The sequence below is a fragment of the Ictalurus furcatus genome, chromosome 3, assembly GCF_023375685.1.
Source record: "Ictalurus furcatus strain D&B chromosome 3, Billie_1.0, whole genome shotgun sequence".
NCBI lineage: Eukaryota > Metazoa > Chordata > Actinopteri > Siluriformes > Ictaluridae > Ictalurus > Ictalurus furcatus.
The window spans coordinates 35982654-36001758 of record NC_071257.1 but is presented as its reverse complement, the minus strand read 5'-3'; the positions used below and the strand labels follow the sequence as shown (position 1 = coordinate 36001758).

General features: G+C 41.6%; 2 protein-coding genes across 3 annotated transcripts in view; one reads left to right on the top strand and one right to left on the bottom strand.

The window, feature by feature from the left end:
• psip1a (PC4 and SFRS1 interacting protein 1a) overlaps positions 1–9695 on the top strand; it is a 21050-nt gene extending 11355 nt beyond the window's left edge. For both annotated transcript variants that reach the window (XM_053622188.1, XM_053622187.1), the window contains 11 exons: positions 2124–2183; positions 3229–3292; positions 3439–3523; positions 3720–3921; positions 4444–4520; positions 4984–5036; positions 6899–6969; positions 7088–7189; positions 8319–8520; positions 8679–8775; positions 8993–9695. In XM_053622188.1, the coding sequence (XP_053478163.1) occupies positions 2124–2183; positions 3229–3292; positions 3439–3523; positions 3720–3921; positions 4444–4520; positions 4984–5036; positions 6899–6969; positions 7088–7189; positions 8319–8520; positions 8679–8775; positions 8993–9023 (1044 nt within the window). In that variant the 3' untranslated portion in view covers positions 9024–9695. The remainder of the gene's footprint in view (positions 1–2123; positions 2184–3228; positions 3293–3438; positions 3524–3719; positions 3922–4443; positions 4521–4983; positions 5037–6898; positions 6970–7087; positions 7190–8318; positions 8521–8678; positions 8776–8992) is intronic.
• On the bottom strand, positions 9686–17932 carry snapc3 (small nuclear RNA activating complex, polypeptide 3). Its single transcript, XM_053622189.1, has 9 exons — positions 17667–17932; positions 15784–15867; positions 14466–14547; positions 12788–12892; positions 12214–12363; positions 12041–12123; positions 11647–11805; positions 10816–10923; positions 9686–10588 (listed from the first exon to the last, which is right to left on the bottom strand). Exons 1-9 carry the CDS (start codon positions 17897–17899, stop codon positions 10441–10443), a joined length of 1152 nt encoding a protein of 383 aa, XP_053478164.1. The 5' UTR covers positions 17900–17932; the 3' UTR covers positions 9686–10440.
• Between the last annotated feature and the right edge of the window lie 1173 nt (positions 17933–19105).

Genomic DNA, 19105 nt, shown 5'->3' with positions numbered 1-19105 from the left:
GTTGCTGAGGAAACATTTGATGCTTCAGATTAATCAATTTTTTTGGTTGGAAACATGAAATTAATAAACATCCCAAAAATTACACATTAAAAAAAATTATTTTTTTCTTCTAATTTGAATTCGGCGCGAATGAAGGACAACTTCCTGTTTTTAATGTTGAATATATTTATTGAAGCCAAAGTAATGTCTTCAATGGTCATTTTTTTTCCCTTCCATTTTTATACTCCAGTGCAAAAGTTTATACACCCCCTCAAGACAAAACTATAATTTGAAGCAACAAGATCATTGTTTGGGGTTGTTTTTGTTTTTACTCTCACTCTTCTTCCTTGCTCTTATTGGTCATACAGGCTTTTTAATCTTCGGTGGTGGTTTTTAACTTTTGATTTTATATTATTCCACACGTGCATGTCAGATTTCTCACACAGAATGCTTGTAATTTTGTGTCTCTTCTGCACGGGTAAGTTTGAAAAGTTGAGGTACAGTGCCGTGTATTTTCTGCTCCAACAGTTGGCCAATACAACGATGCTAATGTACAGTGCTGTGAAAAAGTATTTGCCCCATTCTGATTTCTTCTGATTTTGTGTATATCTCATACTAAATAGTTTTAGATCTTCAAACGAAATACAACATAAAGGCAACCCGACTAAACACAATAAAGTTTTTATTTATTTCTTTATTTTATTGAAGCAAAACAAGTGATCCAAAACCAGAATCATCCATGTGGAAAAACTAATTGCCCACTTAAATTTAAAACCTGGTTGTGCTACCTTTAGCAGCAATAACTGCAACCAAACGCTTCTGAGAACTGGAGATCAGTCTTTCACTTACTGCTAGGACTAGGACTTACTCCTACGCTTTGGATCGTTGTCTTGTTGCATAATCCAGTTACGACTGAGTTTCAGCTTACGGACTGAAGACGGGACATTCTCCTTTAGGATTTTCTGGTAGAGAGCAGAATTCATGTTTCTTTCAATTACTGCAAGCTGCCCAGGCCCTGAAGCAGCAAAGCATCCCCACACCATCACACTGCCTCCACCATGCTGGACCGTAGGTATGATGTTCTTTTTGTGGAATTCTGTGTCTGGTTTACACCAGATGTAACGGGACTCCTGTTCCAAACAGTTCCACTTTCGACTCCTCAGTCCACAGAACATTCTCCCAAAAGGTTTGAATATCATCAAGGTGTGTTTTGGCAATATTCAGACGAGTCTTAATGTTCTTCTGGGTTAGCAGTGGTTTTCACCTCACCTCTCTTCCATGGAGGACATTTTCCCCCAGTGTCTTTCTGATAGTGGAGTCATGAACAGTGACCTTTATTGATGCAAGAGAGGCCTGCAGGTCCTTCGATGTTGTCCTTGGGTTTTTTGGGACTTCCTGGATGAGTCATGGCTTCTTCTGGGAAGGTTCACTACTGTGCCGAGTTTTTCCATTTGGAGATAACGGCTCTCGCTGGGGTTCTTTGGAGTCCCAGAGCCTCTGAAATAGCTTTGTAACCTTCTTCATCTTCTTCCTCATCGTTTCTGGAATTTCGGCGTAGTGTTACTGGGTATGACCTTTTAATCAACTTCATGCTGTTGAAAAAGTTCTACATAAGTGTAGATGTGATTGAACAGGGCTTGCAGTAATCAGACCTGGTTGTGTCTCGTCCAGCTGAACCACATTATCAATGCAGTTTCATAGATTTGGGGAATTAGTAACTACGGGGGCAAATACATTTTCACACAGGCCCAGTTGGTATTGGAGAACTTTTTTGCTTCAGTAAATAACATTCTCATTTAAAAACTGTACTTAGTGTTTACTCAGGTGGCCTTTGTTTTATTTTAGATTTTGGAATTTAGTGTGACATATACACAAACAAGAAATCATGATGGGGGCAAATACTTTTTATATAGGAAGCTAACAAGTATAGGAAGTTAATGGCTACCAGTTTAGCTTTGTCATCTAATGAGAAATAGGAGATCAGTAGTAAAGTAAACGTGGTGAATATCATTTTAATTTTAAATGTCCATGTTTGTATCAGATGTGATGAATGTTGTGGTGTATTGGTCGAGTCGGTTATAAACCCTGCCCTGTGAGTTCTGTTTATATGTGAAATAGTTTTAACTTTTTTTTTCTTCCTTCAGGCCTCACCACCAAAAGACCCCGCAGACGCTGCGAAAGCTAAAAGAGTCTGGAAGAAAAAGGTAAGAGCCAAAGGTGTGGCCTTGTACCTGTCAGTCACAGTAAAGGAGGTGTGGCCTCAGTGTCTTAGTCTCAAGGAAGGATGTGCAGTGTTTTTTTGTTTGTTTGGGTTTTTTTTTTTAAGGAGGCGTGGCCTCTGTGTCTCTTTCAGTGACGGAGGTGTGGCCTTTAAGTCTCAGTGAAGGAGGCATGACCTTTAAATCTCAGTGAAGGAGGTGTGGCCTTTAAGTATTAATGAAGGTGTGGCCTCTGTCTCTCTCAGTGAAGGAGGTGTGGCCTTTAAGTATTAATGAAGGTGTGGTCTCTGTCTCTTTCAGTGAAGGAGGTGTGGCCTCTGCGTTGTTCACTGAAGGCGTCGTGGCATCTGTGTCTCAGTGAGGGAGGTGTGGCCTCTGTGTCTTGGTGAAGGAGGTGTGGCCTCTGTCTCTCTCTCTAAATGAATGAGGTGTGGCCTTTACATCTCAGTGAAGGCAGCATGGCATCTGTCTCTCAGCGAAGGAGGTGTGGCCTTCAGATCTTACTGAAGGAGGCGTGACCTGTAAATGTCAGTCTCAGTGAAGGAGGTGTGGCCTCTGCGTTGTTCACTGAAGGAGATGTGGCCTCTATCTCTCTCTCTCTAAATGAAGGAGGTGTGGCCTTTAAGTCTCAGGGAAGGCGGCATGGCACCTGTCTCTCAGCGAAGGAGGTGTGGCCTTCAGATCTTACTGAAAGAGGCGTGACCTGTAAATGTCAGTCTCAGTGAAGGAGGTGTGGCCTTTTTTCCTCAGTATCTCTAAGTTTGGCTTATTTACCTACAGTCTCGAATGAAGAGGTGTGGCCTCTGTATCAGTCTCAGTGTAGAGGACGTGGCCACTGCGTCTCCACTTCGGCGTAACCTCTATACCGGTCTGTCCCTGTGAAAGAGGCGTGGCCTTTGTGTTTCTGTCAAGGAGGCGTGGTCTTTGTGAGCTGAAACTAAAATAAAAATGTAAAACATAATTTAAAATTAAAAGTTCTTTTTTTTTCTCTCCTTTGTTTTTGTTTTTTTTTAAATCTGTGATGGTGCAGGCTGAAGCCGAGCAGGACTCGGAGGAAGAGGGCGGAGCTGCGAGCCACACATCCAGCCCCATGGGTACGGCCTGACTTATCTCAAAACAGATTTTAATACTAAATTGGGTTTTATGAAAGGAATGATTTGTGGTGGTTTGTAAGTGTTTAAGTGTGTGTGTGTGTGTGTGTGTGTGTGTGTGTGTGTGTGTGTTTCTCTCTCTCTCTCAGCCACAGAAACACCAACTCCAAAACGGAGAGGCAGGAAACCCAACGCGGAAAAACTGCTTCTACTGCAGCAGCAGACCTCACATGGGTGTGTGTGTGTGTGTGAGAGAGAGAGAGCAATGTAACCTCTATGCACTGGACTCTTCAAGACAAATTATTTAATTACTAAGAAAAAAACGTTCATAATGTTCATTATGAATACAGATAGTGGCATTTACTCTCTCTCTCTTTCTCTCTCTCTCTTTCTCTCTCTCTCTCTCTCTCTCTCTCTCACACACACACAGAGATGTTGGTGGAGATGCAGAGAAAAAGCGTAAGAGAGCAGCGGAGGATAAGAGCAGGTCCTCAGATGGAGAGGAGGAGCGCAGGGCAGAGGGGAAGAAGAAAAAAGAAAAAGATGAGAGTAAAGGAGGGAAGAAAGAGCCAGAGGCCAAGAAGAAGCGCAGTGCCAAAGAGGAGAGCTCATCTGAGTCTGACGAGGACGGGGTAAACACACACACACACACACACACACACACACACACTTACTTCAGTGTGGTATCAGTGACTCTGCTTCATCACACACACACACACACACACACACACACACACACACACACACACTTGAGTGTGGTATCAGTGCCTCCACTTCATCACACACACACACACACACACACACACTTGAGTGTGGTATCAGTGCCTCCACTTCATCACACACACACACACACACACACACACACACACACACACTTGAGTGTGGTATCAGTGCCTCCACTTCATCACACACACACACTTGAGTGTGGTATCAGTGCCTCCGCTTCATCACACACACACACACACTTGAGTGTGGTATCAGTGCCTCCACTTCATCACACACACACACACACACACTTGAGTGTGGTATCAGTGCCTCCACTTCATCACACACACACACACACACACACTTGAGTGTGGTATCAGTGCCTCCGCTTCATCACACACCCTCTTAATTACGATTTATTCTTTTTTCTCTCTCTTGTGCTCGAGCAGAAGCGAAACCGTAAGCGGGCAAAGCAGACAACTGACGCAGAAAAAGACGGACGACGTAAACCGGAGGAAATAAACGAGTAAGATATTTGTCCACACACACACACACACACACACACACAGACGACCTTTTTGGAGATTTTGTCTTTACGTGATTAACCGTCGAAACGTGTGTAAAAAGTGTCCAGACCGTTTTACACACATTTTTCTTATTTATTATTATTAAATTATTCATTTCAATTATATTATTTCTCATTTATAATTATTAAAATTGTATTTGTTTTTAGGTTTTATTTATTAATTTCATTTTATTTTAAATTGTGGTTCAGCTCTAAGAGTTTAGTTTTTATTATTTTCAAAAAAATAATAATAATAATAATATTAAAAATATAATGAATGAATTTCTAGATATTTAGTATAATTATTTAAATGCTAAATAAATTAAACTTGTTAATCCACGCACTGTGATGTCACTGCATGATTATAGATTATTTTAATTGATATGTTTATGTTCCTCTCGTTTTTTTCTTTCCTTTCCTGCAGGTTGGGAAAAGAGGAGGGGAAGAAAGATGAAAGGAAAGGAGAGAGAAAAAAGGGTGAGCTGAACTCTAAGCACTGAGGACTGTACAGACGAACATGAGTACAGCCAAAACGTCTCGTTTACCAGCAAACATCACAGGGAGAGCGTGCAGAACTATTTCGTGCGATTGTGATTTCGCCGATTCGAGTAGTTTTGGCCGAAACGATCACAAAAAGATTCCTGTATGGATTGATTTTGATTCAAAATCTCTGTCCTGTTCTTCTCTTTCAGTGCATGGATAATAAACGTAGTAAAGTGATGTTAACTATACTGTATATACGTGTCTAATGTTTACTAATTCGGACACACACACACAGGTGGATTATTTTTCACCTTAATGAGCTAGGAACATATGAGGACGGGGGCGGGGCTTACTGGAAGGGTCTATTAATTAGTATCGGATTTCGGCGCTGATACACGTGTTATTCATTAGGGAGAAGAAGAACCTTCTACAGCGCACAATATAATTAAAGATTCGAGGAATGCGGTCAAATCTCGGTGCGTAAAGGGCGAGGCCGAAAACCACTTCTGAATGCGTGTGATCTCCGATCCCTGAGACGTCACCGTCTTAAAAACCCTCATGAGTCTGTAATGAGATCCTGACATGGGCTCGGGAATACTGCGGTAAACCTCTGTCACTCGACACCATTCGCCGCTGCATCCACAGATGCAAGTTAAGGCTTTACTATGCAAAGCAGAAGCAACAAATCAACACTGTCCAGAAGCTCCGCCCACTTCTCTGGGCTCGGTCTCATCTGACATGGACAGTAGCACAGTGGAATCGTGTTTTGTGGCCCGACGAGTCAACATTTCAAATAGTTTCTGGACAAAACAGCCGTCGTGTTCTCCGGGCCAAAGAGGAAAAGGACTGTCCGAGCTGTTATCAGCGTCAGGTCCGAAATCCAGCGTCTGTCATGGTATGGGGGTGTGTCAGTGCCCATGGTATGTGGGTGTGTCAGTGCCCATGGCATGGGGAACTTGCACATCTGTGAGGGCAGCATTAATGCAGAAAGATATGTACACATTTTGGAGAAACATGTGCTTCCATTCAGAGCAGGATAACGCCACACCACATTCTATCCGGATTACAAGCGCATAAGCAGAGAGAGCGGGTGCGAGCATGGCCTGCTGCAGTCCTGACCTGTCTCCCATTGAGAACGTGTGGCACGTTATGAAGCGCAAAATAACTTGACGAAGGCCCAGTACAGTCGCTCAGCTGAAGAAATGCATAATGGTTGAATGGGGAAAATTCCTCTCGCTAAAGTTAACAACTGGAGTCTTCACTCAGCGTCCAAACGCTTAATAAGTGTTATTAAAAGAAAAGCTGATGTTACACAGCGGTAATCAGTTGACTATCCCAACTGTTTAAGAGCGTGTTTCAGTCATCAAATTTCTAATAAGATTAAATAAATTAAATTCACAAAGTAAAACATCAAATAATGAGTTAATAATGTGTTCTCAGTATAGTACAGCGTGAACTGGATTTTCAGACAACTCTCTTTGTGTTTTTTTTTTTTTTTGCATTTTCCATGCTGTCCCAACTTTTACTGGATTGGGGTTGTTTTTACTTTCGTGATCGTGTAAGCAGCAGGTAATAAAACTTCACACGTATGAAAATCCACTTAAATGACCCGATGTCTTAATATATGCACTGAACTGATTGAAATCTCATCATCTAGTACACAAGATGAGTTTAATCCAGTAAAAATGTACATTATTTCTAACCTTCATATTCTGCCTACACACACACACACACACACACACACACCCTTCCTCATTCCCGGAAGCTCGTGATGCCTAATGAAGGTGATTTCTTTATTAAATATAATCCGTGGTTTGTATTTATTTGTTACGTGTTTGTGGCGTTTCTCTGTACAGACGTGTCGACAGAGTCGCGGCTGCAGAGGTTACACGGCGAGATTAAAATCTCCCTGAAGATCAACAACCCGGTGAGTCCAGGGGCGTGAACTCCACACACACACACACACACACACACACACACACACACACACACACACACACACACAGACAGTATGTTACCCAGAATAACGTCCGGATGTGTTTCAGGATGTGAAGAAGTGTCTGGTGGCTCTGGATGAACTGAGCTCGCTGCAGCTCACCACGCAGCACCTTCAGAAACACTGTGAGCTCATCGCCACGCTCAAGAAGGTGAGGGAACACACACGTCATCTTTCTCCAGATGAACCCCATCCCTCCTCTCCTGGGATTTCACCGGGATGTGTAACGGGTTCGACGTCATGGTTTCCGTACACGCCACAGGACAGATTCGTGTGATTTAACTCTCACACGCCGTGTCCACGCTCCTGTACGGCCCACTGCAGACTCGTTTACATTTCAGGAGAAGTATAAGCTCTGAATCCCGTGATCCTCCCCGTAAAGTAACGTAAACCTCTTTAGCTCTCTTCGTTCTTAAACTTTACACACTTTCTATGTATTAAATAAATAAATATATTTTTTAAAAATTTTTTTAAAATTGTTTGTGCCCGACCCGACCGAACACCTTAGACTTTTAAAAACTAACAAACCAAAACACTTTTTGGTGCCTTTTTTGTTAATCCTCTATAAAAGCACTTAAGAATCAGCTCCATTCCGTGCAGCGAACATCCACGGCAGCGTAATGAGCGGATTCCAGGCAGTAGCCATGTTTGCTCTGTAAATTGTCTTTACAGAGCAGCTTTTGGGGTTGTTTGTGTTCGGTAGCGCCTCAGAGCTCCGTGTTTATCCCGGTTTGTCTCGTCGTGACCGGCCGTTGGTTTGGAAACTGAAAAGAAGGAAACGTTTCTGCGACTGAACTAAACTCGACCGCGTTTATTTACGAGGGCGGGAAAGGAAACGACACGCCGCAGTCCGCCGCAGTGAAGACTCGCCGCGCGTTCACACAGGACAGATCATTCACCCTGGTCTCTAGTGGGCGTGTCCTGTTTTTGGTTTACTGCAGGTTGCCATGGTTTCAGCGGCAACACCGGGGTGGTGCGATACACAAGGCAGGACGTGCGAATGCAGCTCAGATAAACGTCGTATAAAATAAAATCGTAATAAAACATTGAAAATAAGGAAAACTTCACTTCTCGTTTGCATGCCGTTACCGAAAATGGGTTGCCACGCCCACTTTGTTTGCCAACAGTCGCTCCGCCTCCTGTCATTAACAGTCTCCAGGTCTCTCTGAGCTACTATCAACTGCGTCTATGTAAAAAGGCCGGCGTTAACATGGCAACGCGGAGACCCCACGACTGTCCGGCTCGTGTTTAACACGGTTGTCATGGGAACGTATGTGCAGATCCGCAGGTTCAAGGCGAGTCAGGACGTGATGGACAAAGCCACCATGCTGTATAATAAATTTAAGACCATGTTCCTGGTGGGTGAAGGAGAGACGCTGATCAGTCAGGTGATCAATAAATCTCTGGCTGAGCAGCGGCAGTTCGAGGACGCCAAGAAGGGGGCGCTAAAGAGAGCCGAGCAGAGCAGAGAACCCGGAGCAGGTGAGGAGAACCTCGGCAGGTGAACCGAGCGGCATGTGAATGACTGACACGGCGCTGTGGCTCATCTTTTAGTTCAGTTGTAGACACTGGAATATTTTACACACTCTTTCGTGTTAATCTTTTTAACATCGTGTGTGTGTGTGTGTGTGTGTGTGTAGAGAACAGAGCTGTGAATGGAGACTCAAGCCCTGAAGATAAAAGCACTGAGACCGAGAGGGAAAGGACGGATGAAACTGCAGCAGCGGAGCAGAACAGGTGACTGATGTAATGGTTATCAGTTTGCTGTGGTGAAAGAGGAATAAAACACCGCGGGGGTGTGTGTAAGAGGAACTCCGCTTCATCACACCATCCTGTCCTCCGTTATTTTCCTGTAACAGCACCACACACACTGTCATTACTTTATACTTACTCTTAACCTTCATCAGCTCTCAAAATGTTCTGATTTTTGGTGTGTGTGTGTGTGTGTTGACAGTGTGACGAATCCAGCAGAAGAATCAGCATGATGATGTCCCACTGACTGGTGTGTGTATGTGTGTGTGTGTATGTGTGTGTGAGTCGTCGGCCCTGAAGGAAAGGAGTGGTCTTTACACTTTTACGGTTTCATCCTCCTCGGGACTCGTTACTCTTCCCTCGTCTTAGTGATTCCCATCAGAATTCCGGGTTTTTGCTAATCTTTTAGATCGTCTTAGCTCCGCCTCCTGCTTTACTGTCTGAGTGAATTTACATTTAATTATCCTCACACTGATACGACAGGGTTTTTTTGGTTTTGTTTTAAAGGAGCATCTCCGGAATTTCCCTTAGCTGCTATAGAAACGCTAAACTCTTCTCTCTCTCTCCCCCCCACACACACACACACACGGAGATTCCCTGTGGTTTACAGCATTCTTCTGCCTCTTCTTGTTTTAACCTGTCTGATGATTCGTTGTATTAACGAGCGGGCCGTTAGTGCAGTTTTACACTCTGTGTGTGTGTGTGTGTGTGTGTGTGTGTGTGTGTCCTTTCTGTACGAACATAGAGGTTTATTTTTTATACAGAACTTCTTTGTTTTCCTTCTCTTGTCCGTCTGCGTGTTCGGAAGCCTCTCGTGGCGTTTGTGTAAATAAGAGGACTGTATTTTTCTGTTTGTTCTAAAAACTTTAAGGCCTTTTAATAAAGTAGTGCGCACTCCACCTTCACCGTCTCGTTTATTTTCCACCAGATACATAAAAAAAAAAAAAAACACAACAACGATACAAATAATAGATCAGTAGCAATCAGAAGCGGCGCTGCGTGCAGTTCATCTGCTGCTGGATTCTGATTGGTCAGAAGGTTTCGTTTGTAATCGCAGGTTTATATTAACACGCTCGTTCTAACGTGTTCTGCTTTCTTATTAAAAATAAAGTTAATTGTTGAACAGTCAAGTGTACGGATGTTCCTCTGCTCATTTTAATTTTAGTTTTAATTTTAGTTTATTCGGTGTAGATCACGGTCAGCGGGGATATTTTAGGAAAGCTGGAGCAGTGAATGAAACACGACTGAGGTTAACGGAGGACACCGTGTTGAAGGACTGGGCTTATCATTTTTGGCCAGGTTTGTTCCACAGTAGTGCATTGTGGGTAAAATACACAGGAAACAACATGGTTAACCACACGCGCTGCTGTTCTTCCCCTCACCACACGTCTCGAGCTGAAATTCCCGCCTCGTGTTCCGACACCTGCCGGCGCGTGACATTTACAAACCGAAACACAGGAGGTGAACACAACAATGCTTCAGCTTTCAGCTGAATAGAAATCTCTAAATGTTGAACATCAACAAGTCATTTCGTGCCGTCATCATTTAGTCGAGAACAGAATGATTCCCAGCTACAAGTAAACGCTGAGGAGAATAAATATTTATACAAAAATAATAGGAGGAGTTCAGGGCGCGGTGTTGGGAGCGCGCTCAGTTAAAGGCTCCGGGGTCGACGTAAGCGTAGGCCTGGAAGTCGCCCCGCTTGTTGCCGTGTTGGTCGTAGTGCAGCAGACGGAAACACTGATCGCAGTACAGACACGGATCCATCGGAGCAAGCGTGTCGTTCGTCGTGATCCATCTGAGGGAACAGTTCAACACCGTGTCAAAGCTGGAAAACATGACGTGTAAACTAAGAAAGCGGCTCAACTCGAAGCCAGCAGGACGCTAGGGTTTGGGGTTAAGCTACGAGTGAACGGCGAGAACCTCAACATTTTTATTCACGCTGGATTAACAGAGTCGGTTCTCCGTGCTCATCGAGGAAGGTTTGGCGTGTGTGTGAAGCGAGATCGCGGCCAGACGGCTCACCTGCTGATGTACAGGTGACACGCGCAGCACTTCCGGGTCATGACTCTGTGCTTGTGTGACAGCAGTGGATACAACTTCCTGTCCAAGCAGTCGTCCTTATGGACCAGCCTGAATCACACACAATCAACAAATAAATGAACGTTATGCTTTAGATCTCACAAACTCTCTATTCCTATCTGACCAAAAAACCCCTCAGTTTAATGAGCAGGAACACTTCAACACCTCTTACGTGTGTTTATTTATCTGCGTTCATCTGTAAGCCACACACACACACACACACACACACCTCTTTACTAAAAAGAATCGTTTTCCAAATGACAGTTTATGGTTGCAGTGAAACCTTGAAATAATGTTCTGGTGTGCTAATAAGGCATTACATATCAAATCCCCCCCACAGATAATATCAAAATAAAAACAATGAGATATTGACATGTTATTTCAAGATATTGAGTCAAAATAATGAGATATTATCTTGAAATGAGGAGTTACTTAAGTCAAAATAAAACAGCAGGTGTGGTTCAGGGTTTCCTGAATTTCGCCCCCTGGTGGAATGACAGATGGATCTTTTTTTATATAATATATATATATATATATATATATATATTTTTTTTTTTTTTTTTTTTTTAATTCCATTAAAGTCCACAAATCTATTTTATGTTAAAGCACAGATTCATTCAGAGGGCCGAATTAGATCCTTTATCGGTCCGGTCCGGTGTGGTGTGGTGTGTGTACATGTTTGAGAGAGAGAGCCCGGCTCTACAGTGCTTAAGCAGCAGCTGAGTGTCTTTAGCGTGCTCAGAGAGAGAGAGAGAGAGAGAGAGAGAGAGAGACCTGACGTCTGTGAGGATGAGGACGTGTTCACAGTCTCCCTGATGGCAGTACAGGTACGGATATCCCACCTTCATCCTCAGATCACTGAACGTCGCCTCCTCCATCTTAGCCGTTTTAAACTCGGGGAAACCTCGGGTTTTGGCCCAATCACGTGTCACACTGTACACCAACACACACACACACACACTCATGGACATCAGTCAGTGACGTGGTTGATGACATTAAAGATGTGTGTGTGTGTGTGTGTGTGTGTGTGTGTGCGTGTAAAAATCTCCACACAGCAAAGTTAGACTTTAATCTATAATTAATATACAAACCCATGAAGTCAAAGGAATGACGTTTAAAGCGTTGTATTAGACATTTACATTTCTAATAAACATTGAACAGGTCTCACGTGCTGATATCACGACACTCGGGGAAGCGCATGTCGTTGTAGAAAATCCCCTCGAAGAAGAAGAACGCAGATTTGTAATGATCCTGAAAACACACAGAACAACGCTCATTTAACGACTTTAGAAACTACACGCGTCAAAACCTGAACAGTGTGGGTGGGTGGGTGTGTGAGACCTTGCTGATGAACTGAGGCACCATATCGGGTGTGTTACTGAACTCTCCGAACACTTGCAGGTCGCTCACACAGCAGATGGCGTCTCGGAGCTCGGTGAGCTTCTGCGAGCCCAGAACATGCAGCGTCTGGTACGCCCTCACGTGTCTAAACTAACACACACACACACACACACACACACACACACACACACACACACACACACACACAGGAGAAAAACCAATGTTTTCGGTGTTCATCATTTGTTTTTATAACATTAAAAAAATGATATATTTATAACACACATGCTTCATTTGGATCCCTCGAGTTTTCTATCTTTTTTTTTATGCAAAAAAACGTAAGCCCCTAAACAATCGCAGACGTTTTCATTTTAATTTCTTCTACTTTCTAAAAAGCTCAGTTGTGATACTACTGATCACTCCGATGTTTTGTCCGGGTTAAAACCCTGTGAACTGTCTCTCTATTTCTTCTTATTGTCCATGACGTTTTTTTGAGGGTTTTTTTGTAAAGCACTATATGACTGTTGCATACTGCTTGCTTTATGATTCTGTTATAACGTCACGTCTCGTGTCTTACTCGGACAAACAGGACAGGATACATGATATTAAAGGTGAGGATGATTTCCCCCTCGGGAACGGTGTCTGAGGCATCTTCAGCTCTCCTGCCCAGAGACAGCATTTCCTACAACACAGTACAGAACATTTAAGCCCTCGTACACGCCTACAAACACCACACACACATACGCTAGGAATAAACCGGTGGTGCGCAAATTTATATTAATTGACAGGGCAGTGGGTGCCAAAACTTTATGCAGCACGACAGATGGATTCCAGTTAGTGCAGGTCTACATCTATAAGGTGACGTGTGTGTTAGGTGGAGGTGGTAAAGTGTGTATTAGATGTGGCTTAAAACCTGAACGGCACAGAAAGTTCATGTCTGCAGTTCCGCGTTTCACCACCAGGAGTCACTAAAGTGCGCCATATAATAATAATAATAATAATAATAATAATAAATACAATATAAATGTACTTACTTAAATAATGAGTCCATACAAATAAAATAAGTGTACTAATTAGAATAATATAAATGTAAAGTACAAATGTAAAAGTATAATAAAAGGTAAAGAATAAAAGCTAGTTTAATTTTCTTTTTAATTTCAGAGATAGATGGAGCCTAAAAATAAAACTAATGGTATGAACGTGCTAAACCATTAAGAGAATGAAAAACTAATAAGATTTTATAGTTAATTCTGAAGGAAAACCGGTGGAGTGACGCTATAACTGCTCTAATATGATCTTGATTTCTAGTGCATGTTATTATTCTCGCTGCTGAAATATGCAAAAGTTGTAGCTTGTTTGTTCCACCAGGAAGCTGTAAATAGTTATAAGCAAGAAGAAGAAGAAGAAGAAGAAGAAGAAGAAGAATGCAAGTTAATCATTTTAACCATTTTCATTTCCTTTAAAAAAAAAATGTTTTTAAAAGGTTTTCAGTCGATGGCTATTTGAAACTGACCTACAGTGTGAAAATGTCAGAATAATAAGTTTTGGGGGGTTTTGCTTAAACTTTTTGCAGAAAATACCCGTAAGGTGTACGGAGTTAAAAGAAACCAGATCAAATTAATAAAAGAAGGGCAATTCAAATTTAATTACAATTTATAAACAATAGACAATAATGGCTTCACAATATAGACCAAAAATATCTCAAATACATGATAGGCCTTAATAATAATAATATTTACAACAATTAATATTTTAAATATAACTATATTTCCGTCAATATTAATAAATGTAACCCACGTGACGCCTGGAAGCTCATTTTACAGCTCATGTAAATGTGATGCTACACTGTGGTTTGTCCACTAGAGGGCGACAAACTAGTGAAATTAAAGCTCAGTCACAATCACAAAAGTAAGAAGTCCGTCTGCGCCATGACGTAAACGTGTAAAATGTTTTAGATTCGTATTTCTAAGTTTTAAATTGACATTTAAACTGTAAAAAAAAATATTTACAAAGTGCGATTCCACGCACGAAAAACATTTTACAGCTCATGTAGTGTAGATGTGTTGTGCTATACGTGTTTCTTCCACTAGAGGACGACAAACTAGTGAAATTAACTCTCAGTAAAGTAAATCTCAGCCTGCAGACCTGCACCATGGTGTACATTTCTTCTTACGCTTGGTCGGTTTGGTGTTTAATTTGCTTTGTGTTGGAGTTTTTAATCATTTTTAGGGGGAGGATTTTAATCGCTCACTCACCAACTCATTAGAGAACATGTCGTGTCGTCCTACAATGTCCCGTATGAGAGTCTTCTTATAGTCCAGCCTCCTCTTCCTCAGTCTGAGGACAGAACGGAAATAAAACTGTCTGAATCCGGTCTCAGGCACGTCACATTAAAGTAAAAAGTGCAATGATTAAATATTTAACAGGAATAGTTCATTAGAATTCAGGCTGGTGGTTGAAAAATGCTTTCCTGTACCACTGTGAGTAAGGAAATGGGGGGGTGTTTATTTAAACTTATTTAAACAAAACATTTTATTTTGTTTTTTATTTCAGATCTCAGCATGTGTTAATATTTTATAAGCGATGTTTAAGCATTTTCGAGTGCATTATTGAATATCCACCACTTAAAGGTGCAATAGTCCATTTTTTAAAAAATTCTTGCGTGTATGAATAACATGGAGGATATGTAAAACACCATCAAAAATAAAGGTTTAAGTCGTGGCCTCAGCACAAGAGTGTTATCAAGTGGCTGAGAAAACCTGTTCGGAAAGCTGATTTCTGGTCCGGAAGCTTGTTTGTGTTCGGATGAGCCTCCTGCCAGTCAAAAATGAATCATTAAAATGTCCAATCCAGCTACTGAACCGTTCGAGACCTAATCGTACCTGACGTACCTTTAAATATTTAAATCTCAGTAAATGTCACAAATACAATATTTTCTTTATCTAACAAGTGCAATAACGTACTTTCTATTTTGATCTATTCTGACTTTATTTCATCCCTGACGTCTGAGGCAGATCGGATATCGTGGTGTACGTGTAAACAGCTCCGGATCTTTTTCACATCCGATCGTGGATCACGTTCAAACAAAAACGTGATATCTGCTCATCTGAATCAAATCTAAACTGATTTTTCAGTTCGTTCTGCTTCAACTCATCATCAGCATCATCATCATCATCATCATCATCATGTGACAGTTTTCTTTAGTTTAAGCCAAAACAAATCATTTGGCACAGACAATGTGCCACCGAGGCTAGTCAGTGTAGTTCAGAGTTAATCAATTCACATCTGTGCTTTATTGTGTATGTTACACACACACACACACACACACAGAAGTGAAAAGACTCTCTTGCTTTTGTACAAGGATTGTATCATCTCCATTTCCTTTACTTTTCACCGGTGTGCGTGTATTTAAAATGATGCATTAATATCATGACCTTTTTAGACTCCTGTCATATTATTAGGAACATCACACTGTAACACCTCTACAGTAAATCTTTGTGAGCCGCACAGGAGCGAAACTCTACAGTAATCCCAGGGTTAAAAACTCTGTTACTCTGCTGGTGTTGTTTTTACTTCAAGGTGGCGAGCTGAGGGTTTGCAGGAACCAGGTCAGGATCAGGAGTTTCATCTTCAGCATGACAGCGAAGAGAATCAGGACTGAAACACACACACACACACACACACACACACACACACACACCCGACTGTGACACACTAACTAGGGCTTCTACATCTCATTTAGTGCACTACATGTTAGGGAGAGAGTCATCTGGAACCATTTATAATCCAGCTTCCTGCTCCCTACATACACGTGCACTATACAGTGTTCAATATTGGCTTCTGTAACCTATGTAGTGCACTATTTTGTCCAAAAAAGGGAATACTTTAGGACTGATTCAGTCATCAACACTCTACGAGTGCACTATTTAGAGTGTAACACCCTATCTAGTGCTTTTTACATTAGAGGACACAGAAATATTTACTTAAATTAGACAGAATCTCAAACTAGCCTGAAGTGCACTACATCGGTTAAAGAGGCCAATGATCATACTCGGAGTAGTGCACTTCCAGAGAGTAGGGAACTGAATCAAATGTGGACAAAAAGTGCACTACTTAGGGCACTAATGCAAACAAGACTAAGTCTCTACTGAGTGAATAGGGCACTAGAGAGAGTGAGCGCATCACTACTCCCTAACTAGTGTAGTTATTAAAGTAAATCGAATCCCAAATTAGGATCTAGTGCACTTGTATAGGGAGTAAGAAACACATTATAAATGGTTCTCGTTAAGATTCACACTAGATAGGCTGAAACATTAAATGCCTTCCTATTGGACATAAACCTTTTTGCATTGAATATTGACTTCTTTCACATTTCGTAGAGCACTGCATCCTAACTTGCTTTACTTTAAATAATTCTGGATTCTGAAATAACTGTTATATACCAAATAGTGGTGAATCAATCCCAAATCTTTCCCTACCGTACAAACAGTGCACTACCCTGGGCTGGGCGATATATCAATATAATATCGATATCGAGATAAATGATTACGCGATACACTTTTCTGAGATATCTTTGTATGTTTTTTTGTTGTTGTTTTTAATAATTACAAATTAAGTGTAATCATTTGTTTTTGTAGGCATTAAACGTTTTTTTTTGTTCATTTTACTACTGTTTTGCGGACAGTTTACGAGCTAAATTATAGATAATGCTACACGTCGTGTATCGTAGAAATAGCCTCAAGTATTGCGATATGATATTTGTGTCATATCGCCCAGCCCCAGCACTAGGCAGCTAGGGCACTTAAGACATTATTTCATTTTTAAAAGCTCTAAGGGTGTGAGTGAGAATTTTGTATGCCCTAAATTATGATGAAGTGCACTATATAGATTAGGAAAACTATTATTTCATACCTTATATTGTACAGGAAGCTGGATTATAAATGCCTCTATTTAGTCTTTACACTTGATAGGGTGAATATCAAGTGGCTATTTTTTAATAACTTCACTTTTGGGTCTAATGCGTTTTATTTTCCTGTTGTTTTTTTATTTTTTTTATTTTCAACAGCTATTTATTCCGGTTATAAAACGTGTTTAGTGCCTAAGTAGTGCACTATTTGTCCCCTACAGACCCATGTAGGATTGATCCAGCACCCTACTCTAAACAAGTCCACTACATAGAGTGCAATTATTACTTCTACACCCAGTCTAGTGCTTTTCACAATAGATGTCGTACTAGATGTTCCAGACTGTCATCTTCATTCAGCTCTATGTAATTCTACTTCACAGTTCACACTTCCTAGCTGTAATCAGTATTATACAGGAGAGGAGCACTGTATTACAGTGCACTACACAGGGTACCTACAGTAGTGCACTATTACTAGTGTGCTACACTACAGAGAGGTATTTAGGAGTTAGTGAGTTGGTCCACTGGTAATAAACCTAAAGTGGAAGTTTACCTGCAGATAGTTTTAAGCTCCTCCAGCGTTTGCGGAGTGATTCCCAGCTCCTCTATAAACTGCGCGTCCTCTATTTCACCGGAAGTCTCGTTAAAAGAGTAATCTTCCGGTTTCAGCACGCTTAGCCACAAATCTCTAAAGCTACCGAGGTGAAAAGGTTTGGAGTTGACTCCGACGTGTTCATAAACCGGTACGTTTTCGTTCACTGCGTTCGTATCGCCGCCTTCCGCCATGTTTACTTCCGCCTCCTGGCGCGTCAAGCAACGTCATCAAATAGCGACCGACCACTGCGTCATCGCTGGTGTTCGTCTTCTTATTCTTCCTTGGTGTTTTACGGCTGTTGACCTCCAAATCGTTGCATTACTGCCACCTACTGTTTTCCTTTTACTTAGTCCTTGTTACTTAGATTCGTCCTTCCAGTTCAGTCCTCCTTAGGAAATGAATCAAATATGTCCACATTCTATTTTACTGTTAATATTATGCTCTCTTATATCCATTCTCCTTAGCTGCTCCTTCATCTCTTCCCTTTGTTGTGAATATCTCTTGCATGACATAAAGATGTGTAACTGTCTCCTCCTCCTGACATTCATCGCATAAACCTGTGCGATGTTTTCCTGTTATATCCATCCATCCATTTTCTATAGCGCTTATCCTACAGGGTTGCAGGGACCCTGGGGCCAATCCCAGGAGGCATGGGGCACAAGGCGGGGTACGCCCTGGACACCCAATTTGGACTTGTCTTTGGACTGGGGGAGGAAACCAGAGGAAACCGCTGCAGCACGGGGAGAACATGCAAACTCCACACACACAGGGCTGCGACAGGAATCGAACCCCCGGCCCTGGAAGTGTGAGGGTAAACGTGCTAACCTGTTCTTTCCTTTTCTTTCCCTTCTCTCTCTTACCATACCTACTTTATTTTGAAACACACATCTCCCTTTATTTTCATGATCCCACTGATGTTGCCATTTTTCCATATTAGATTCTCTTCCCTTCTGACTTCATTTTAACTTAATTTTGACGTCAACATATCCCTTTATTTGTTGACTCTTTTGCCAGTCTATCGTCTTTCTTATTACCCTGTATTCCCACCTGTGCTGGGACCCACACGAATGTAGCACTTCTCACTAGTCTGCATATTCTTGAGTTTGTAAACAAAATTTCATACAATAATTCCTGATGATTTCGAGTTATTTCATACTTAATACTCATAAGGGCTGATACAGAGTCTCTACATATTAAAATGTTGTTATCCTTGGTCTGTTCAATCCATTCTAATGCTGCTAATATAGCATATAATTCAACTGTGTATACATTTAAGCTGTTCTTTTGTTGACTCCCATTTCATACCTAGTGACGAATACCACAGATCCTGTGGCATCTGTCTGTAAATCCTTTCACAATGCTGTCTTTATACTTATAATGCTTGTATTTATAATATT

Excerpts from the sequence above, each read along its gene's own strand:
- snapc3 (XM_053622189.1), bottom strand. The coding sequence starts at position 17,899 with ATGGCGGAAGGCGGCGATACGAACGCAGTGAACGAAAACGTACCGGTT. Across the intron at positions 12,364-12,787 it reads ATCCTGTCCTGTTTGTCCGA|TTTAGACACGTGAGGGCGTA; the intron begins GTAAGACACGAG and ends TGTGTGTGTTAG. Across the intron at positions 10,924-11,646 it reads CTCATCCTCACAGACGTCAG|GCTGGTCCATAAGGACGACT; the intron begins GTCTCTCTCTCT and ends TGTGTGATTCAG.